The sequence below is a fragment of the Benincasa hispida genome, chromosome 9, assembly GCF_027475165.1.
Source record: "Benincasa hispida cultivar pf3 chromosome 9, pf3_genome.v1.1, whole genome shotgun sequence".
Taxonomy (NCBI): domain Eukaryota; kingdom Viridiplantae; phylum Streptophyta; class Magnoliopsida; order Cucurbitales; family Cucurbitaceae; genus Benincasa; species Benincasa hispida.
Window position 1 is genome coordinate 75,209,599 of NC_143486.1, and position 23,638 is coordinate 75,233,236.

Below are 23,638 nucleotides of genomic sequence, written 5' to 3' on the forward strand. Positions count from 1 at the left end.
GAGTCGTCTAAATGCTATGGACCAAGAAGAAGTGGAATGATTCCAATGCTCCATCACCGATCCCTTAGGCTTGAGTGCAATTTTATGCAAGTTTGGAAAGCTATTCATTAGTGAAGTATTATCAATCCAGGGATCTAGCCAAAACGCTATTCTACTCCCAACTCCAAGTCAATTTGGCATAGTTAAGCTAACCCTAAACATTCTGGAAAGCTTTCATCACAGTTCCCTCTTTTTTTTTTTTTGGGAAAACAGAAACACGACTTTTCATTTTTTTTTTTTGAATCGGAAACTAAACTTTTCATTGATATAATGAAAACAAGACTTTTCATTGAGATAATGAATGAGTTTAATGCTCAAAGTACCTAAGATGAAGCAAAAATGGAATTCAAACTTGCAAATAAAGGCTACAACCAGAGAACTAAGTAAAGATTTAAATAATCTAAGAGGCAATAAAAACATTTCAGATTATGCAAATATCTTGAATGGGGAAAACAGCTTCCGAATAAATTAAAGAATCAAATAGAGACAACTGACTTTTTGGGGTTGAAGGACAGTGAACACTTCGACTAAAGTTGATTGAAGAATCAGGTAGGGAGATGATTGAAGTTTTGAAACTCTGAGAATAATGGATCAAATTTGAAGGGGGCCCTACTGCTTTGAGGATGATCCTGATAACTGAGCATTAACACAACTCATCTCAATTGCAACATTGTTGATCTTTTGTAGTTTCCAATTGCTGTCTGTTGGAATTCCTCAATTATATCTCTGACTTTATTTTTGAACAGGATGAAAGAGAAATACTTCCAGTTTTCATGTGAACTGAGGAAAAAGGACCTAACTGATTTCCATAAAGGCTTTCCCACCATTGGAGTTATTATCTTTTTTTTTTTTGAAAAGGAAACGGTTCATTATATTAATATATAGAGAAGAGCTAAGGCTCAGAGTACAAGAGGGTTATACAATGAGCAAAACGGAAGTACTAGGGCTTCTTTTAGGATCAGGAGGTGCACCATTGGAGTTATTATCATCATTGTAATTATTACCTTTGTCATTAATAAAAGCATCGGTTGGACTATCAGTCATAATGCCTTGAGAGAAAAAATTGCCTGGCTCTTCAAATTCTGTTTTATCAAAAACCTCTTCATCTTTCAATACTTGAAGAGTCCTTTCTTGGTCAATGGAATTTGAAAATGCATAATCCAGTCGACTATCCTTTTTCTAGAAATTCTTGTCCTGGGGCTCCCAAGAGTCAATTGCTTCAACACAAATTAAAATATCGCCAAGATTGAAGTCTGCAATCTCCATTGAAGCTGGAATGAATGGTTCTTTTCAAGTTGCTGATCAGTTTCATTGCTTTGTCTTCACCTAACTTGAAAATCGCTGCATCTCTTGAAATAATTTTCAAGTTGCTGATCAGAAAAAAGTAACTCTCACTTCACTTGATGAGAAATATGAGAGGATACTTGACCCAATTGGATTCCACAAATTTCCACAATTGATTTAGGGCTGGAAGGGATTTGAGTAGGAGAAAAAGGAGTAAAACTTACACGATAGTTTGATAGGTGGATCTTTCTGCAGAATTTTGGAATAACCTTTTCATAACTTCTCCATACTGGTCTTCTGAAAAATGAGAAGCTTGAACTGATGTCAAAGATGGTAAACCTCCCCTTCACTACTCACACTTGCTATTGAAACCTCTTCATCATCTAATGAAGATAAGTGACTTTTTGGTGTAGCAGGACAAAGAATACCTTTTTTTTTTTTTTTTTTTTTTTTTTTTGTTTTGAAAGGAAACACAACTATTTATTGATGCCATTGACTCATCAAGAGGTATTCTTATTTTGAAAGGAAACACAACTCTTCATTGATGCCAAAGTTGGGAGGTTGACACTTCTCAGATCGGTGATGAGTTAATCCCATTTATTACTTCTCTCTCTTTTGTGTGCCTGTCTCGGTTTGCAAGAACATTGAGAACTTTATGAGATATTTCCTCTAGGATGGGTGGAGGAACGGAAAGGGTCTCATTTGGTTAGCTGGGAAATTGTTGGGAAACCTGTGAATCGAGGGGGTTAGAGCTTGAAAATTTAAGGATACCCAACAAAGCTCTGTTGGCTAAATGGCTTTGGCGTTTTGCCCTTGAGCCTGATTCCTTGTGGTAGAGGATTATTGTGAGCAAACATGGTCCCCACCATTGTGAGTGGATGACAAAAGTGGTTAAAGGCACACATCGAAATATGTGAAAAGATATTTCTTTTCAACTCCCTTCTTTTCAGCTCCCATCTTGTCTTTTGTGTCATGGGAGAAGGTAAGGAAACATATTTTTGGAAGATCATTGGGTGGGGGATAAACCCCTCTCTTCTGCGTTTCCTATGTTATATTATTTGTCCTCTCTAAAACACCATTTCATGTCGGAACTTCTTGTTTGGTTAGGTAATTATGTTTCTTCTCCTTCAGTTTCTGTCGACCGTTATCCAATAAGGAAATGCGAAGATAGCCTCTCTTCTTTCCTTGATTGAGGGCTTTGACTTTAGGCTTGGGAGAAGGTATGTTCGTACTTGGAGTCCTAACCCTTCTGGAAGGCTTTTCTTGTACGTTAGGATTTTATTGGGTCCTTCTCCTATTGTTGAATCAGTCTTTGATGTTTTATGGAGGATTAAGATTTCAACGAAAGTTAAGTACTTTTCTTGGCAAGTTTTGCTTGGTTGTGTGAATACAATGGATAGCTTTTGAGAAAGATGCCTTCGTTAATGGGTCCTTTTTGTTGTATCCTTTTCGGGAAGGTGGAGGAAAACCTTGATCACCTTCTCTGGGAGTGTTAGTTTGTGAGATCTTTGTGGAATGGTTTCTTGCCGGAGTTCGATTTTGTGCTTGCTCGTCAAAGGGATGTGCAGTTGATTATCTGAGAGTTCCTCCTTCATCCGTCTTTCAAATAGAAAGACTATTTTCTTTGGTCTGCGGGGTGTGTGCTTTATGTGGGACCTTTGGGGGGAGAGGAACAATAGAGCGTTTCATAGTGTGGAGAGAGACCTTAGCGAGGTTTGATCTTTGGTGAGGCTTCGGTTTCGAAGACCTTTCGTAATTATTCCTTGGGTAATATCTTACCTAGTCGTATTCTTTCATTTTTTCTCAATGACAGCAATTGTTTCTATTAAGAAAAACAATTTCCCTGTTTCCTATAAATAAAAAGCCATCTGAAACTTATTAAATCTTGAATTTTATTCTTATCTCCTCTCAAATTTATTCTTACCATGCGATATTCCTAATCTTTAGGGGGAGAGAAAAAGGATGTTTTATGTTTTCTTGAAGCAATTTATTGTAGCATACAAGAACTGGAAACCAATAAATTCTGGCTGGCTCTCGGAGGATGCCTTAGCTTCTGAGGAGAACTCGTCAACTTCAGATCATACTGTTGTTGGCTGCTCTAGTGGACATCCTGCAGAAATCATTTTAAAATTATCTGAAGAGGTCAAGCAATTGACTTCTCTTATTGTTGAATGTAAGTTGATTTATCTCCACCAGCTTGAGGATGCTTTTGATATTTCTTTGTTTTATTTATTTTTGATGAATTGGCTATTTATTTTCTCGAATTTAAGTTGAATGGTCTCTGCCACTTTTAAAATTGACTCTGAGATGCATTTGAATGAATAAAATGGTTATTAATTTGGACTCCTTTCTGCATGATGGAAGGTCTTCACTAACAATGCAAAGCAGTATTTTATTGGTTTGATTTATTTTTTGGGCTTCTACTGATGTAAGGCTACTTGTTAGAAGTCTCTGCCTTCCTTATGTTTCGCCAATTGTGGCCTTCTATTCCTGTTTCTGTTACTTATTTAGGAAATGTAGTCGTTGGGCGTAATTTGCCAGGGAAGTTAGAAGTGCGCTTGAGGAGGTTGGTTAGGTTTCTGTAGGGCTTTATTTTAGATTGGTTGCTGGTTGGATGCCTTGTAAACTAGCCTTTGTGTAACTTTTTGAGAGAATCTTTATATCACTATCAAACTTCATGGTTTTAGACCATTCACTTTCACCCTCAATGGGTTTGGTTTGGTTTGGTTTTTTTTTGTTTTTTTGTTTTTTCTTTGTTTTTTTTTTGTTTTTTTTGTTTTTTATGTTTTTGTTTTTGTTTTTTTGATGAAATGAAAAGGCAAGGGTGTTTTAGTTAAATTATATGACAGAGAATCATTTTGCATGACTAATAATCTTGTTTCAGGTTTTGTTCTCTTTCCAAAAAAAAAAAAAATAATTAAAATTAAAATAATCTTGTTGTTTTCATGCCTAGATCTTCTCCTGGATTTCCCCTCATTTTATGGGATTGGATGTCAAGTTTTTTTGAACTAATTTTATTTATTTATTTACTAATTGTTGGTGAGACATCTTGTTCTACTTAATTTAAACTCCTACCTAAAGCGACACAGTATTGTGAGGGTAGATGATGACACACTTCTTAAGGTATTAATGCTGTTGAGCTTTCCTTTTTTGCTGACTTTATCAATTGCACTGAACTTTCAACTCAGGGCGGTCAACAGCAGACTTACTTGGAGCATCAATTGGCTTACATTTAACTTCAGAAGGGTTTATAGTCTTGGATGCCTTGGCAATAGTTATGCGGTCGATGCATAACTGTAAAGTTTTTGGGTACTATAGTGGGATTCAGAAGCTCACAGCATTGATGAAAGGTGGTCTCAACGCTTCCTTTGATACAGTATTATGAATAAGATGATGACATGCACTCATGCATATATAAAGTAATAGTGCTGCCAATATTTTCTGTTTCTAGATTGCAGTCTGATTTCCTAAATTTCAGGGGCTGTTATCCAACTTAAGACAATAGCAGGCGAACTTTCTGTTGATGAAGGTCTATCTAATACTGTTGTGGAAAATACCAGACTCCTACAACAGATGTTAAAATATTTGGTGTCAATAGTACACATTTTCATTGACATTGATTCGCTTCCTGATGTGGAGGATCATTCTCTAAGTATGAAGGTACCAACTTGTGAAGAGAGATTAATGTGGCGCCAGAAGGCAGTTGTGTCAGTGATGGAAGCTGGTGGAATTAATTGGTTAGTAGGTAAGGTATGCCAGTTTGTGAAACCAAACTTGTCATTGGAACTTACTAACTCAGTGATAAGTGCAATAATCCTTTAAAATGGTGACATGCCGAAGAAGTTTCCTTTTGCTTTGTATCTTGTAATTTGAGCATTAATTCAATGAAATAGTCTTGTTTCCGTTTTTTTTAAAAAAACCACACATCATGAAATCTGTTTTCCTTCAATCTCTGGCAAACCATCTGTTGTTATTACTAATTATTTTCATATTGAAATTTAAATTACTCTTCTTGTAGATCCTCACTAGTTATTATTCTGGCTGATTAGAAAAAGGTTTTTTGACCAGAATTGTTGCGCGTTACTAGAAGGTTGAATATCAAAGAACAAAATATTGAAGTTGAGATCCAATTCTTGGCTTTAAAAATTCTCTATTCTGCATTATCTGAGAACCCACGGGGTCAAAATCATTTTAAAAGCATTGGTGGACTTGAAGTCTTGTTAGATGGTCTTGGACTTCCATCCAAAATTGTTTTAGCTCCGAAGGACCCAACTGATGCTGACCAGAAAAGGTGTACACCTTTCACTCTAATTTATCTAGATTTTTCACCTGTCTGTGAGGAGAGTTTTGAAACTATAAATAAATTTTTCTTTGGTTATTGTCAATGGATACATTAATGTCTTCTAAGTTGATGCACTTTTGTACACATTTTCTACCTTTCGACTACTAACCTGCTCACTAAAATATTTTTCAGAGACGAGAGTCGCTTCCTTAACATTTTGCAGCTGCATGTTCTTTCACTGGCAGTCCTTAGAGAGGCCGTGTATCCTTTATGTTTTCCTTATTCTATTGCTTTCTCCTTATTTTCTGACACTTTCAAGGATAATACTGAGTCCTGTGCAATTTGGAAGTCGATGCATATAAATATGTTCAGAGTTTCTTACTTGTAAGGTATGTGGATTAATGTATAAGATAGGTAGTGCTGTTTTATACCCCAAATATTATAATTTCAATGTCTTCATAATAGCTTTTGTTGGAAAAGACATTGATTGTATTTCATCAACTTCACTATTTAGCTGGGGATTTCTGATTTGAGGATAAACTACACTCTTTCGCTCTCAATTTCGTTTTAGAAGTTAATACTTGAATGGTGCCCTTAACTACATCTAGATTTGGGAATTTAAACAACATGCAATTTTTGTGTGAAAACGGGAGAGTACAAAAATTTGCAAATAGCTTTTGTTCTCCAGCTTTCATGCTTCAAGAATACAAACTGCAGATTAGGGAGTTATCTGGACAACATGATTTTAGATGGCCTATCCTTGACTGTAAATACAATGTTGCAGCACATTCAGGAGAGTGTTCAGTTGTACCTTTAGCCAATCTCACTCACATACAATCTTGGAATGAATATGTTGTGAAGTTATGCAGAGTACTTTGTTCTTTTCTTCTTGCTCCAGAAGATGTTAAACCTCATCATCCTCAACCATCTTCTATCCGAATCATGACACCAGTTTCATTGGTCTATGGCGATCTTTCAATCAAATGGGTCATGAGGGTACTTGTAGCCGTGTTCCCCTGCATTAGGGCTTGCTCTAATCAAAATGATTTGCCTGCCCACTTGAGGTATATCTCATGGTTGACTCCTCTAACTTTTCTATTACTGTTATGTTTTTTGGATAAGCAACATTCCCATTGATTAAATGAAAAGAGGATACACAAAAGGAAGTGAGGAGGAAAGACCAACCTTAATCACGGAAGTTGGAGAAAAATCTCCCATTTGGTACAAAAGGAAATCTTTGAATGGAAGTCTAACAAGTCTTCCATCCAAAATTGTCTTGTTAGATGGTCTTGAAATCTTTGCACCTCTGAAGTCTTCTACTTTTGAAGTTATGTTAGGAATGTACAACACACCTCTTCTTGGTGGTGTCTTAATCACAAGAATTTTTTTTGTAACAATAGCCTTTTGAAAGATTGAAGGTTACTGAGGGCTTCAATTTAGCAAATAAAATTTATAATACCGATCTAGAATCACTGAAACTTGGAAGTATCAGTAGAAAAACCGAGTCAATCCACATAGAAGTCTAAGGTTAAGTTTTGCACTAGTTAAATCAGTAGAGGTAAATGGGGGGAGGGGGGTTGGTGTGGATAGAGAAAGTAAGGCGTGAAAAATAAAGTACATGAAAGTAAAAGTGCAATAGTGTAAAAGGCGAGAAATGGAAAAACGACTTAGCTTAGGAGTTTGGATTCACTGAATTGTTCGATTGATCATCAAGATGTCTAAAGGTAACTTCTCATTCATGCAAGTGCTTAGCATACTTGTCTAAAAACGCTGTAACTAGTGTCCGAAATCATTAATTAAGAACTTAATTAAACTAGACGTTCATTTAATTGGGCATGATAGGGTTCCATTAGAATTTAACATCCTCATTAGGACTAGGGGTACGCTAAGACAATTAGCCACTTGGATAGCCTAAGTTTACTAACTGATTTTGTTCTTAATCCGATCGATGATGCAATGTTGTAAATTGGACGGTTATAAATAGCCTATTGATTAACACACAAGTATGCTTCGATTTGTGCTACTTTGCGATTAAACCTATAGCTAAATGTCACTGACTACGGGTTAATCTTTAGCCAAGCAAAGAGATTATGCAAGGATGATCAAGCCAAACACAACACAAAGCATACAACTTAAACTAGAATAAGAACCACAAACATTCACAAGAAATTCAGAAATTAACCAAATTGTCACAATCCAAAAAATGGGTTTATCCTAATTCTAAGCTAGCAAACTTACTTTAGCTACTTAATGGTCCTCCAAGGTAAATATTTACAATCAAAATGGCCCAAAACAAGAGCAAATATAGAGGAAAAGGGAATGGGATTGAGGGAGAAGGTTGGAATCGAAATACCTATGACCTAAAAGAAGAAAGAGGGTATTTATACCCAATCTATAGCGTTGCGACGCTACCCCAAATTCCCCTGCGCTTCGCAGCATGGGTCGACGTTGCTTGGCGTTTCTTCTTGAGTTGTTTTCTAGCATTGCATAGTGTTGAGACATTGGTCCCAAGGGTGTTTTTGGTCATTTTCCCTCATCTTTGACTTGACTGCTGAATTAGGGCTCCAAATGGTCTGTTTAAGCTCGATTTTTGCTCTATCGTTCGATTCTACTTTCTTGATGCTTGAAACCTACAAAATTACAAAATAAACACATTTAACTCTATAACGATCCTGGACTAAGTTGAGCGAGATAGCACATTTCGGGTGCTATCACTTTTTCATAATTATGACAAGTGGAAAGCCCTTCTTTGGTTTTTCTTGTGGGCAGGGGTTCCCTCTTCCCTCAGTCCTTGGGTTGTTTCTGTTTTCTTGTTAGTACAAACAGGTCTCTTATCAATTTTTTAAAGACACTTTTGGTTATTTTGACAAAAGTTTACTTGTCTTTGTGTGTATTACATTACACTGTTTTTAATGATCAAGTTTACCACTTTCCCTCACTGCTAGCTTAATTCATTTTGTAGGATCCTTGCCAATGCTTTGCAACACTCCGTCCTTACTGCATTTAGAAAGTTCCTTGTTTCTTCTCCAGTGTCTCTTGAAATTTTTCGAGAAGAGGGGATATGGGATCTTTTCTTCTCCGAGAATTTTTTCTATTTTGGACATGCTTTTGAGGAGTTTTTCTTAGAATGTTGCGTAAACAGTGGTGATGATTTCTTGGAGAAACCTGAAACATATTATGCTACTTGCTCAAAGAGTCCGCTAAAGGTTGACGGGGTTGATATAATTCAAATTGAAGTAATTTCATTTGTAGAGTTTGCTTCAACTTCTTGTGGAAGTGCACATAATTTAGTAAGTTATTTATTATTTCTTCAGTAACTATATTTGATACTTCTATTATGAGTTTAATATTCTTGCTTAACTGGAATATTCGTTCTATTTTTACTGGTTATGTAATTCCATGAGAAGTATGAACAAATATCTTGCCAAAGAAAAGTATACTTCATTGCTTCATTCTTTGTACATATTTTGATTATTTTTCTCTCTTTCACGATAGCTCTTTTATTTTATTTTTTATTATTTTGTTTTTTAATTTTTTAAAATGGTTTTGTGAAACTACAACATGAACATTGCAACCCTTGAATCTACCGATCGAAATTTGAAAAAATATACTCCAACTTCAGTTACAAAAAGTCGATAAAAAAAAAAACAAAAATCTACTCCAACTTATAAGAAATTTTTGTTTCATAAAAAAAAAAAAAAACAAAAAGATTAAGATAATTACTACTGCATGGAAAATTGAAATTACCAAAGCAAAAGGTTTTGATTATAAGAAGAATGTACTTTAGTTTATGATTAAGTGAAAGTAGGAAGACCCTCTAAGAATTTACGTAGCACTTAGGTGCTGTAAATATGTTAATGGTAATCTTTATTGCTCTTTTGATGGCTATTTATTTGGTTGACTTGGTTTTTCGCTCCTGCTTAGGGCATCTGTTGAATCAAGGACATTGTTTAATTATTGTTATTTTAATTATTTTATGTGTAGACCCATATACAAGCATGTAATCCCTCGTTCTCCTAAGATACTTGAGGATAGTTGTTACGACAGTCCAGTGATCTAATCTTGGATTAGATTGCATACATCTTGCCAACAACCGATGTATAAGGGATTCGTCTCATTTCTGCAACTTCTTGAGGTGTCTTAGGACACTGTTCTTTAGACAAAACAACTCTGTGCCTAAAAGGTAGTAAGTCTCTCTCTTGGAGTTTTGCATCGAATACTTGACAAGTTTTTGTCAATATATGATGCTTGAGACAAAGCTAGCGATTTGTTCTTATGATCACTAAAGATCTGAATGCCTAGAACAAATTGCACCAAACCCAAATTTTTCATTTGGAATTGTGTCGTCAACCACTGTTTTATGTCAATCAATAGTCCTACATCATTCCCAATGAGTAGGATATCATCTATACATATAACAAAGAAAGCTATTGAACTGTTGATGGTTTTCATGTAAATACAAGGTTCATCAATGTTTTGATCAAAACCATAAGACTTGATTGTAGAATCAAATCTTATGTGCTATAATGTTGACGCTATACACAAGGAAGAACATTGGCAATGAAATAATAAGGAAACATTATCTAAAAGGAACGAGTAATAGCGAAGATGCAGCAACTAAGAAAGTAGGGGTAAGATAAAAGTGAACAAAGTAAAATGGTGGGGTTCTAACTTCTAACTACAAAAAGTTTCTAAGATTTTGCCATCCCCAACTTTGAAATTAGCCAAAGAAAAATTTGAACTTCTCCCCGAGGAAGGATGGCAAAGGCCCTATTTCACTTGAATCCTTAGAAAGACCATCTAGATTCCATGTCTATTCATGTACTAGAAAAGCTAAGCCTTAACAAAGTAAGAAATGTTGCACGACTCAATAGTTGAGTTTATGCTGGCTCAACGATTGAAATATTTTTGTATCCATCAATGTTCCATTGGCTAGCATGAACACTGTTAGGTTCAACAATTGAAATACTTCTTGTTGCTTATCTCTTTGTATGTGTCCGCTTTGTATGGCTAGTATTGAAGATCGTTAACATCTATTCTTTGATTGTATTTTTTTGAAGGCCCATCTTTGAAGTGTCAATCTTATTTGCTATGGTCAATTGCAATTAAAACTATTATCGCAACGATTTGGTTTGAAAGAAATCAGTAAGTTTTTCAAGTCAAGTCTATTCCTTGGTTTGATCCGTTTTAGCTTGCTCGAAGTAAATCCTCCACTTAGTGCTCTCTTTCCTAGTCATTTGCAAGATTTTCTATTCAAGATTCATTTTTAAACTAGAATGTCTTGACTTGGTTTGATCCGTTGGATTAAAGCCTCCTCTTGGGATTTAGGTAGGTCAATGAATCTGGGTTTGGAGAGTAAAGGGTGGGCTACCCTGGTATCGGTGGGGATTCATTCGATAGAGGCTGGAGGAAATGAGGGGGCTGTGGACATTGCAGGGAAAGTTGATAAAGGGAAGAGGAAGAAGATTAGTAGTAAATTGGCTAGGCCATTTAAAAAGTTAGATAGTTCGATCAATTATGGGGGAGAGAGAGCCTCTAAAGAGGTGAAGCTAATCTTGTCTCGATGTCGAAAATTATTTCTTTGAATGTGAGGGGATTGAAAGGGAGGGTTAAGATGAGGCTAGTGAAGGAGGTGCTCTCGCAAGAAAATCCAGTTATTGTTGTTCTTTCTTTTTATGCATTAATAAAAAGGCTTGTTTCCTTTTTTTTTTTTTTTTTTTTTTTTTTTTTAAAAAAAGAAAAATGGCAAAGAAGCTCTTTTTGTTGTGGGAGGATCGAGTATTTGGAAGAGTAAACAAGTGGAATGGGAGGTTCTTGACTCGATTGGTTCGTCAGGTGGGATCTTGGTTATGTGGAGTACTAGATCTTGATTGGCTAGGGAGGTGGTTAGGGGTACTTTTTCCTTATCTATTTCTTTTATGGACAACAGAGGTGAAGAGTTCTGGGTCTTGGGGGTTTATGGCCCATCGAGGTCTGAGGGAGGGATCTTTTCTGGGAAGAGCTAAGGGACTTGTATGGTTATTGTGGATCTAGGTGGTGTGGCAGGAGACTTTAATGTTGTTTACTCTCCTGAGGAATAGGCTTCCGGTGGTAGAATTACCAAATCCATGAGAGCGTTCAATAATTTCATTGGAGAGAGTGGTTTATTTGATCCCACTGATCAATGGAAAATTCACTTGGGCCAACCGTAGGGCAGCTATAAGGATAGATCGGTTTTTACTCTCTGATAACTGGATCAAAAGATTCGGAAGTCCGAGGCATGTAAAGGGACCTAGAATTATGTCGGATCACTGGCCTATCATTTTGTCTTCGGGACCTTAGAATTGGGGTCGAAGTTGTTCCTTCTACTTTGGGAACATGTGGTTGGAACATCCTTCATTTAAGGCCAATATATATTCTTGGTGGAATGCCCCCATCCAAGGAAAATAGGAAGGTTACCGGTTTATGAAATGAGACTAATGCTCAAAATACAACAAGATACTAGCAGAACAAAAACATTAGGATCAAGAGGTGCACCCGAGCATCTCAATTAGGTTGACACCCCATAGCACTCTCATCACTTTCCTGGAGAATGATAAAAGCAAAATACAACTAGGAAACAAAACAAGGCGCAAGCACTGAAGGTCCAATTAATACAAGGTGAAACAAACAAATCGATGAAGCCATTAAGGACTATAGAGTTAACAAGAAGAAGGGTGTTATCCTCAACTCGAATTTTGAAAATGCTTATGACCACGTTGATTGGGACTTTTTGGTCAAAGTGATGGAAAGGAAAAACTTTGGGTACAAATGGAGAATGTGAATATGGGGTTGCATTAGAAATGTGAATTACTCATTCTTATTAATGGAACCCCTGAGGGATCGAGTCAAACTTATAGGGGGTTAAGATAAGGGGACCCTTTTTCCCTTTTTTTGTTCTTAATCGTGGTGGATGTCTTGAGCCCTCTTATTTTGAGGGGGTGGAAGGAAACATCATTGAGCCTTTTAGGGTTGAGTCTGACGAGGTTGCCTTATCTCACCTTCAGTTTGCTGATGACACGATGTTATTCTGTTCTAGTAATGAGGATTCTTTCATGATTCTCAACCATATGGTGGGATTTTTTGAGGACATTTCCGGCTTTAAAATTAAGAAGAGCAAATGTCAGATCTTGGGTGTTAATTGCAATTAGGATAAGCTTGATAGGTGAGTGAGTGTGATTGGTTGCGAGGTTGGGACCCTTCCTATTACCTGGGCCTTTTCTTGGGGGGACAACCTAAGAGCCTTGTCTTTTTGGGACTCCGTTTTTGAGAAGATTCGTAAAAGGTTAGCATCTTAGAACAAAGGTTTCTTCTCTAAAGTGGGTAGACCAACTTTGATTAGATTTGTGCTGAGTGGAATACCTGTGTATTACTTTTCCCTGTTTAGGGCTCTGAGTGCGGTTTGCAAGAGCCTTGAGAAGTTCATGAGAGATTTTCTATGGGAAGGAGTGGATGAAGGGAAAGGCTCTCATATGGTTGGTTAGGAGTTCGTTGGGCGTCTTGTGAATCAGGGTGGGTTAGAGGTTAAGGGTTCGTAACAAAGCTTTGGTGGCTAAGTGGCTTTGGCGTTTTGCTCTTGAGCCCAAATCTTTGTGGCATAGGATCGTCGTGAGTAAGTATGACACTCATCCCTTGGAATGGAGGGCAAAGGGGGTTAAAGGCACACACTGAAATCCTTGGAAAGATATATCTCTTGAGTTCTCTTGTTTTCTAGTTTGGTTCGTTGCATGTGGGGGATGGTAAGGGAACTTTTCTTTGAAAGATCAGTGGGTTGGGGATAGTCCTTTTTATTCTGCATTTCCTCACCTTTATCATCTCTTCTCCCTAAAAAATTGTCCGGTCTTTGATTTTTTGATTTGGTTAGGCAGTTCGGTGGGTTTTTCTTTAGGGTCCTGTCGTCATTTATCAAATAGGGAGACGACGAAGGTTGTCTCTCTTCTTTCTCTATTAGAGGAGTGCAATTTTAGGGAAGGGAGAAGGGACATTTGTGTCCAGAAGCCTAATCCTTCTAAGGGCTTTTCCTGTAAATCTCTCTTTAGGTTTTTGTTGGATCCCTCTCCTGTTAGTGTTTCGGTCTTTGATGTGGTGTGGAGGTTAAAGATACTAAAGAAAATCAAGTTCTTTACTTGGCAAGTGCTGCTTGGTTGTTGGATAGGCTTGCCAGGAAGATGACCTTGTTAATGGGTCCTTTCTGCTGTATTCTTTGTCGGAGGGCAGAGGAAGACCTGGATCACCTCCTTCGAGGCTGTTAGTTTGCAAAGTCTGTGTGGATGTGCTTTCTGCAGGAGTTTGACATTCGTATTGCCAGCCGAAGGGATATTCAGGCTATGATCGAGGAGTTCCTCCTCCATTCGCCTTTCAGAGGGAAAGACCACTTGTTGTGGTTCACTTGGGTGTGCACTATTTTGTGGGATATTTGAAGGGGAGGAACAATAGGGTCTTTAGAGGTTTGGGTAAGGACTCTTGTGAGGTTTGGTCTTTAGTGAGATTTCATGTTTCGCTTTGGGCTTCGGTTTCAAAGCTTTTTTTTTTTTTGTAACTATTCTCTAGGTGATATCTTACTTAGTTGGAAACCCTGTCCTTAGAGGGGTTGTATTTTTGTGGTCTGGTTTTTTTGTATGCCCTTGTATTTTTTCATTCTTTCTCAATGAAAGTTGTTTCTATAAAAAATGGTTTGAACTAGAATGCCTTTGTTTTTCCTGCTTAGTTCTTATGTTTTATGGTCAAAACTGCTCTTTCTCTTCTTTTTGTTTTTGTACTTTGAGTATTAGCCTCATCTCATTAATTTAATGAAAAACTTTGTTTCCTTTTCAAATAAAAAAGAGTTTTCAGTTTGCTCTTTGTCGGACTTTTGTTGGTTGGTGGTCATTTTTGGGTTCCTTTTGGTAGTTTTGTAGTAGCCATTGTTTCTCAGTATTTAAAGAAGGCATGTCGGGTCGAAGTTGTTTGAAAGTTTATCTCTATTTGGGTGTATTTGTTGTTTGTATCTTTTTTTTTCTCCCCGTTTGGGAGTTTAATCTTTTATTTTATTCCTTTTCATTTGTTTCTAAAAATTAAGTTTTGTCTACAAGAACGGTCAGGCATGTTCCTCTTAAAGGCTATTTGTTGTCATCTTGAAGTGGAGCAGGTGTTATCCTTGGTTAACATTCTAACAATTTAACTCCTAGCATTGTAGTTTGAACTGTTCACTTTATGTTCCATAAAATTTTAACATTGCCAATACCACATGACACTGTTGCGGGCTTCTTTTCCACCATATCAACAAAGATGGGGAAGAAACACAGAATCAAAGTGGAACGGTGGATAAACCCTAACCTTTCTTGAGAAACTGTCCTCAACACAAAGGTCTGGGCTGACTTTTAAAGGCAGCAGCTGCCTCATCTTGGCCCTATATATTACCCTTATTACCATGGGCCATGATTCTCCTGTCAACCCAGCTTGGTCCTGTTTTTTTAGTGTATTGGAAACACTCATTTATGTTCTCTAAAATTTCCTTTATTGTAATGTTTGCGGTAATTGTTCATGTTTCTAGGGATTTTGTTTACCCTTAAAGGGGCTTATAGGTATTTACCCATTTGCAGGCATGAAGGCTTTTTATTTGACATTTTATACACCCATTTATATGTTTATTTGACTATTTTCTTCTGAGAGCAAACCTTTTGTGTTCCTGGTTGGTTCCAATCCTTCTATTATTAGCTTTTAATCACTTTGTTTTTTCATTTTTGCCGAGCAATATTTGTATGAATTGAGATGTAAGCCAGATTTAGAGTTCTTTTTTCCTTCTTTCTTTCACTCCCTTTAGGAGTTTCTTTGCTTTGAACATTTGTTGTCTTTTCATTATATCAATGACAAAGCTTGGACCTTGTTAGGGAAATTTAATTTTTAAGAACAAATTTTATAATTATTTTTTGGGTAAAATTTATACCCTGGACTTTGGATGTTATATCATTTTAAACCCTAAACAATTAATTGTCTCAATTTAAATCTTGAACTTTGGGGATTGTATCAATTTAAACCTCAAACTAATAATTGTATTAATTTAAACCCTTAACTTTCGTAATTGTATCAACTTAAAATTTATATCCTTGAACTTTGGGTGTTATATCATTTTAAACCTTAAAATAATAATTGTATCAATTTAAACCCTGAACTTTAGGGATTGTATCAATTTAAACCCCGAACTTTGGGGATTGTATCAATTTAAACGTTGAACTTTCATAATTGTATTAACTTAAACCCTCCATTATGTTTTATTTGGATACACTTAATGAATGTTCAGGGTTTAAATTGATATATTTATGAAAGTTCAGGGTTTAAATTGATATACTTATGAAAGTTCAAAGGTTAAATTGATATAATTATAAGTTTGGGGTTTAAATTGATACAAATTCCAAAGTTCATGGTTTAAATTGATACAATCCCCAAAATTTAAGGTTTAAATTAATATAATTTTTAGTTTAGGGTTTAAATTGATACAATCCCTCATGTTTAGGGGTATAAATTGATATTTGCCTTTTTTTTAATTAAATTTTTTTAACTTCTTCTCTTGCAGCTTAAATATTTTTGGTTTGTATGTGGAGCCATTTAATTTTATTAGATCATATGACTAGTCGGCCTTATAATATTTGTTGCATTATGTTCTGTTACTTATTCATATTCAGCTTCTGCTTTGATGCATTTTATAACTTACAACCCTGTAATTGGCAGCCTGAATTATCTGCTTTATTAGACACCCTTGAACAGTCTGCTTGTAATCCGGACGTTGCCATTGCTCTCTCTAAAAGCTTGCTCCGCATATTACAAATTTCATCTGAGAGAACTGTTGCTTCATTCAAGACACTGAATGCAGTTCCCCGGTTGCTTAAAGTTGCTTGTGTTCAAGCCCAGGAACACAGAAGATCTGGAAATGTTATTTCATCTGAGATTAATTATGTCGAAGACATTCAATCTCGAAGTAATCAGGGAACTGATTCAAGGGAGACAGGTCAAAGTTGTCTTGCATGCTTGGAAACCATCATGGAGGTTTTCACAGAATTTTTCTCAATAGGAGACGAAGCTAAAAATTTGGTTCTGCTTAATTCAACATCAATTGATTGTTTGTTTGATTTATTTTGGGAAGAAAGTTTGAGAAGCCGTGTACTTAAACACACACTTGAGCTCATAAAGGTAGTGTAATATTATTGATTTGTTCGTGTAGCTAAATTCTGTATCGTTTTGGGTTTCTTCGAGAATGTGCTGAAAGTTTATATGTTTTCTATAATTAATTGACATTGGGGTGGGTTAATGTACACTGAAAAGCTTACTTTGCTTGTTTTAACCTTTTTTGTTTACTTTTGGTTGAACTGTTATTCAGATAAAACCAATTTCTGAGGAAGATCAAAAGGCGAAACTGTATATTTGTACGAAATATCTTGAAATGTTTGCTCAAATTAAAGAGCGGGAGAAAAGTTCTACGGATCTCTCTATTGATCTGTTGGTTGGAATCAGAGAGATTCTTCTGAATGATCCTCAGGTATTTCTACCTGCAGTACTTTTCTAAAATACCCCAACATCCTAAGAACTATCTGAAAACGAATGTTGGTTTTTGTTATTTGTAAACTTTCTTTTCCTGTTGACTTGTGCAGTCTTTTTGGTATTCTAAGTGTTGCATTTTGCTTTCCTTCAGTACTACCAAACTCTGTTTCGTGATGGAGAGTGCTTTTTGCATATTGTCTCTTTGTTGAATGGTAATGTTGATGAGGCGGATGGTGAAAGGTTGATTTTGAACGTCCTTCAAACTCTTACTTGTCTGCTAGCTAAAAATGAAGTCTCAAAGGTACTTCTAAAACTTCCCCGTGGGTGTCTAATTCTTTTGATCTTTTGGCATGATCGGAAGCACTCTAATGTGCTGAAAAATAATGACATCGTTATTCACTATTGTTCCATATGAGCTGCATTATCTACTTCATGTTTCTTAGACATATATCTAGAATAATCTTGTTGCTGATCTCCTAGTCTTCTTGGATTCATGTCTCCTTTCTAGTTATATTTCATTGTAATTTGAGTATTAGTCTCTTTTCATCTCATCAATGAAAAGTGTTGTTTCTGTTAAAAAAAAAAAAAAAACTCATTGGACCACATTACTATGAGGCCACGTGGCATGGTTCAGTATCAATGCATTGTCTTAGAACATTAAATTATTTGGTAAATGATTTATTTGTACATGAATTAATAAAAGATTATATAGGGAAATGAAATAAGATGCCCTAATAAGAAGCCACTAGAGACCTATTAACTATTCAAGTTAACTGCTAAGTAGGATTACTCTTGGTCATTGACACCCACAATTACGTATAAGAAAGCTTTAATCAATGCATCCTTGGTAGATTGTTGCCGGTTAATTGAAAGACACTTGAGCTGTAGTAACCATCAAGGTTGGGCTGGCTTTTTCATATCCTTAAAATTAAGGAGCCTAAAGACTGTTTTAAAGAAATGGCATGCAGATTTTGAGGGCAGTCAAAGAAAACAGGAAGAAAGACTTCTTGGAGAAATTAGCAAAAGAGACAACCGGGCAGAATAATCTGATTCCTCTTCAGCGGAGATTGATCTGAGATTAGCCTTAATAGCTGACTTAATGGCTGTTTACCGCAAGGCAGAAATGAACTTAATGTAAAAGAGCAAGCTGAATTGGTTGAAATTGGGAGACGAAAATACTAGTTTTTTCCACCGGTTCTTAGCAGCCAAGAAAAGAAAGAATCTGATCGCGGAATTGATAAATGATCAAGGTATTCCGACCAACTCCTTTCAAGAGATTGAATCCTTATTGATAAATGGATTCACCCAATATGATTTAGATCATTGAACTGACTTATGACTTAAATTTCTTGTTTATGTTTAGCCCAACTGATTGGAATCCCAACCAATGGTCCTAATTATCTAATTAATCAGAATGCAAAGAAATAGGATGAGATAAAGCTTCATTGACATCCAATGGTCCAAGTACCATTATCATCCAAAGAGTCATCTCCTCAATCATTACACTACGCCACCCAGGATGAGATAAAGCTTCATTGACAGATTTAGGGATAGAGGTGGAATCAAGCGATGTAAGAAAAGTATAAGTGGGAGAAGACAACTGGTTATATGAAACAAACGAAGAAATAGGATAAGTACAAATGCGTTTACCTTTTCGAAGGGCAATGGGAAGATCATCACTCGGCCTTGGATCAGATGTCGAAGAAGCCAGTGGTGGAGGACATGGATCTTAAGGTGGCTGTGGAGGACTCCTGGAGTAGACTTGAATAACTGGGGGATCAGAAGGAAGAGAAACAGAGGAAGGTGAAGGAGGGGATGATGGAGAAGAAGAAGTAACCTCGTAGATAAAAAGATCGTCGTCCTCCCTCGGACACGAACTTGACGGTGATGGACTAAAGGGTATATATTCAAAGAATGTAACATCTAGAGATATAAGATATCTGTTCAGAGTAGGACAATAACAATGATAACCCTTTTGAACACATGAATAGCCTAAGAAAATGCATTTCAAAGATTTTCTAATTTAGTACGATTTGGACGAATATCCTGAACAAAACAAACACAACCAAAGATCTTGGGAGCAATGGGAAACAAAGATTTTGTAGGAAAAAGAGTACGATAAGGAATCTCTCCATTTAGGATAGAGGAAGGCATTTGATTAATCAAGAAGTAAGTAGTAGACAACATCAGCCCAAAAATTCTTTGGAACATGCATTTGGAAGGATAAGGCATGGGCTGTTCCAAGGAGGTGTCTATTCTTTCTTTCAGCAACCCCATTTTGAGATGGAGTGTTTGCACAAGAAGATTGATGAATAATGCCATGACCACACAGATAAGGTCCAAGTACGTGAGAGAAATATTCACCAGCATTGTCAGTTTGTAAGGTTTTAGTAGAGACATTAAATTGATTTTCAATCTCAGTATGAAAAGCACAAAAATGAGACAATAACTCAAAATGATTTTTCATTAAATATAACCAAGTTACATGAGAATAATCATCAACAAAGGTAACAAAGTAACGAAAACTTGTTTGAGACACGATAGGACAAGGACCCCAAATATCAGAATGAACTAACTCAAAAGGAGCACTAGTTCGTTTATGAACCCTAGGACTAGAACTAAGACGATGAAATTTTGAAAACTGACACGATTCACAATTCAAAGACGATAAGGAACGAAATTTTGGATGGAAGTTTCTTCAGCACAAATAATGACGGATGACCCAAACGACAATGAACATCAAACGAGGATATTACTCTAGGACAAGCCATAGCTCTCGGTATTTGATTGTTGAAGATGTAAAGACCCCCCGACTCATGTCCTCTACCAATAATCTTCTTCGTCATACGATCCTGAAACAAGCAATAACCAGGAAAAAACGAGACAAAGCAATTAAGGTCACGAGTAAGTTGGCTAATAGAAATTGAATTAAAGGACAAATGAGGCAAATGTAAGACAGAGGACAAAGAGAGTGATGAAGTGAGCGAAATGGTTCCGGATCCAAGGACAGTGGAGGTTAATCCATCTGCCAAGGTGACAGACGGAGATGAGATGGGAGACAGAGGCATAAAAAATAGGTTAGAATTACCTGTCATATGGGTGGTGGCCCTAGAGTCTACAACCCATTTGGTAGATGATGTAAGAAGACATTTTGTATTACCTATCTCGGCAATGGTGGCAACAAGATTAGATGAAGAAGATGCCTACAATGATTCCTGGGAAACTTGAAATTTAGCAAAGTTATCCACAGAGATGGTAATAGATTTTTCAGCCATATCACTGGTGGAAGCTATCTGAGCATGCTGAGATCGTTGATTCTTATACAACAATTTCCGACAATCACGTTTCATATGTCCTAGCTTATGACAATAGTGACATACGATCTTTGAAGAATCTGATTTTCGATTATCATAACTAGGTTTCTGAAAGTTGTTAGCCATCCCTGAAGTGCCACCTTACTCATAAGGGCATTGTTCGGTTGAGAAACATGCGAACTTGACTGAGAACTCTCAATATGAAGAACATGACTGAAGCCTTCCTCTAATGATGGAATTTCAGAGTAAAAAAGAATCTGTGTTTTAGCCATTCCAAACTTAGGGAAAAGTCCATTAAAAAATATCATAACAGCCATCTTTTCTCGCTGAGCTTGTTGAACTTTGACATCAAGACTAAACGGCAATCGTACGAGAAGTTCAACAACTGTTTTTTTAAGTCTTATAAAATAACTTGTAACAGATTCTACTTTCTGTTCCGCCTGGAAGAATTCAATACAGACATCAAACATTCTATGAACATGTTTTTTTCCCGAGTACAGAAATTCTAAGAATTCTAAGAGTTCTTTCACAGAATTACAATGATCTACCAAACCAACAACCTCACTCTCAATAGAATTCTTAATCTGATGATAAAGTCGAGTGGCATCACGAAGCCAAGCCTTTTTCTTTTCATCTTTCGGTGGTTCCTCCGTCACATGATCATCCATATCTGTACTAAGCAAGTAAAACTGAATTGTTCGACGTCAATCATAGTAATTTGATCCATTTAATTTGTGTTCATTTATCTTCGATGCCAAGGGAATTACATTAGAGACGACCATATGCTTCACTTCATCCATTATGAGCTAATAAGTAATTTGTAGACCTCACAAGTAGAAAGAACAAGCCAGAATCGAAATCAAAGGTAAACAAAAGAACAAAACTACTCCAAGCTGAACAAAACAGCAACAAACCCTAAGCACAAACGGGTATTTTATCTAAATAACTCACAACCAAGCAGATTTCGATGAAACCAAACGCACAGAGTGATCAGAAACGACGAGCTAAGAAAAACCCAACCGGTTGAAAGTGGAGACGAAGCTCCACGTGCCGGTGCGTGGCGAAGGAGGACTACTGTTCCGGCGGCGTGTGAGCTCCACGCACGACTGTTTCTAGTGACGGATGGCTGTAGAAGTGATCGGACGGTGGCGACGCTTCTCCTGGGATGGGTGGCGAGACAAACGGCCACTCAAAACTTGATGACTCAACTCAAACCTTGACCTTGTGAGAAGCATAAACCCTAGCGTAGCCGTCGAACAAATATTCTAAACCCTAGATGTCTCTGATACCATGTACTCAGAAGTTTAGAGAGAATGATAATTCTTATTCACTTAATCAGTCTGAAGATACATATATATAGGTAATTAAGAAACCCTAATCTAGGAGATATGAAATTACAATAAAGGACACCTAATTAAATTTACAATATAAATACATATTAATAAATACATATCATTACAAACCCAAAAGGTTCAGTAGCAGAATTTTTGGATCATTCCTCCTCATCATGGTCCATCTTCTTCCGTATAAATTTGAAGGATGATGAGATTCTACATTTTGAAAATCTCCTTGAACTTATTACCGAAAAGAGATTAACAAATAATCAGAACAAGAGAATCTGGTCCATTGAAAATAGGGGAGTCTTCACCGTTAAATCCCTTGTGAAGCACCTATCTCTAGCCTCCTCTTTAGAGAAACAGCTGGAGAAAGCACTGTAGAAAACTAAAAGCCCTCGGCGAGTTAACATCGAACTGCTCCTCTGTGATGCAAAAGAAGTTGCCTAATCACTGTCTTTCTCCACAAATTTGCTCTCTTTGTATGGCAGACACAGAGGAACTGCTGCATCTTTTTTTTGGTTGCTGCTACACGGAACAATGTTGGCTGAAATTGTTTTCTATTTTTAATTTGACGTGGGTCTTTGGAAATGATTTTCGCTCTAACAGTTTGCATATCTTGATGGGCCCTCCTTTGAAGAAGAAGGCTAAATTGTTATGGTTCAACATGGTGAAATCATTTCTGGCTGATCTTTGGTTTGAAAGGAATCAACGAGTCTTCCATGACAAGCGATTGACTTGGTTCGAACACTTTGAGACAGCCCAACTTAACACCTCGTCTTGGTGTACACTATCCAAACATTTTGCAGAATTTTTAATCCAAGAACTGAGCTTGAATTTGCAGGCTTTTATTTCGACAGCTTCGTAGGAGTACTCTGTATCACGGTTTGTAGTATTTTTGGTTGTTTTGTGTATTTCTGGCTGATTAAGTTTTGTGGCTTTGTTTTGTTTGTCATTAATTTTTTCTTTTGGCTGAGTTGTAGTTGATTTCGTCGGATTTTTGGTCATATGTATTGGTTTGATATTTAGGATAATTTGGAAATGATGAGGGTGCTAAGGGAGTGTCAACCTAGTTGATATGCTCGGGTGCATCTCCCGCTCCCTAGTTTTTGTTGCTCGTAGTTTCCTTTTGTATATTGAGCTTGTCTCATCTCATTATTTTAATGGAGAGTCTGTTTCCTTTTTCAAAAAAAGAAAAAAAAAATCAATGCATCTTTGGTATATTGAGAGGTACGGTGGGTGTTTGCATTTGCTTAAGTTGGAGATAGTCTCTAGTTTCATAAGCCAGGGCACTGCTGCACTTAGCATTTTCATTTTTTTTTCATCGAAGTAATGAAAAGGGACTAAAACTCAAAAAGGAAAAAACCCACAAGGGTATGGAAGAAAATAAAAAAAAATTACAAAGAAAAAAAATAGAGTTTCCCCATTCAAACAAATCAAAGTGAATCGGGCATTTCTCATTTTGGAGAGGATGCCATAGTCAGTGTAAGTATTGCTGAGAACGAGGATTTTATACAATCCATGGAAAATGTTTTAAATTTTCCAGAGAATGTGAACATTGAAGTGGATATATTTTTTTTGAACCATGAAGCTATAAGCAATCTGGGGCATGCTGCCTACCAACAAGCCAACGTTTTATTGACCTTGGCGCTTGGCAACTGCTTTCTCATGTCCTTGAATTGTACTCTCTCTATCAAGGCATTCAACTCCTAAAGAGTTTCTAACATAACCTAGCTGGTACATGAAAGAGCCCTTCATTTTAATTAACCTTGGCGCTTGGCAACTGCTTTCTCTCGGTCTCATATAGATGTACATGCTCATGTGCATGCGTCCAGTCCCATGCACACACAGTT

General features: G+C 36.7%; 1 protein-coding gene across 5 annotated transcripts in view; it reads left to right on the top strand.

Annotated features, from left to right (window-relative positions):
* Positions 1 to 23,638, top strand: part of LOC120085565 (binding protein) — a 90,266-nt gene that overhangs the window by 14,589 nt on the left and 52,039 nt on the right. For all 5 annotated transcript variants that reach the window (XM_090317793.1, XM_090317791.1, XM_090317795.1 and 2 more), the window contains exons 5-14: positions 3,271 to 3,496; positions 4,512 to 4,673; positions 4,802 to 5,068; positions 5,392 to 5,614; positions 5,798 to 5,866; positions 6,214 to 6,669; positions 8,568 to 8,895; positions 16,331 to 16,789; positions 16,977 to 17,135; positions 17,289 to 17,438. In XM_090317793.1, coding sequence (XP_090173919.1) covers positions 3,271 to 3,496; positions 4,512 to 4,673; positions 4,802 to 5,068; positions 5,392 to 5,614; positions 5,798 to 5,866; positions 6,214 to 6,669; positions 8,568 to 8,895; positions 16,331 to 16,789; positions 16,977 to 17,135; positions 17,289 to 17,438 — 2,499 coding nt within the window. The remainder of the gene's footprint in view (positions 1 to 3,270; positions 3,497 to 4,511; positions 4,674 to 4,801; positions 5,069 to 5,391; positions 5,615 to 5,797; positions 5,867 to 6,213; positions 6,670 to 8,567; positions 8,896 to 16,330; positions 16,790 to 16,976; positions 17,136 to 17,288; positions 17,439 to 23,638) is intronic.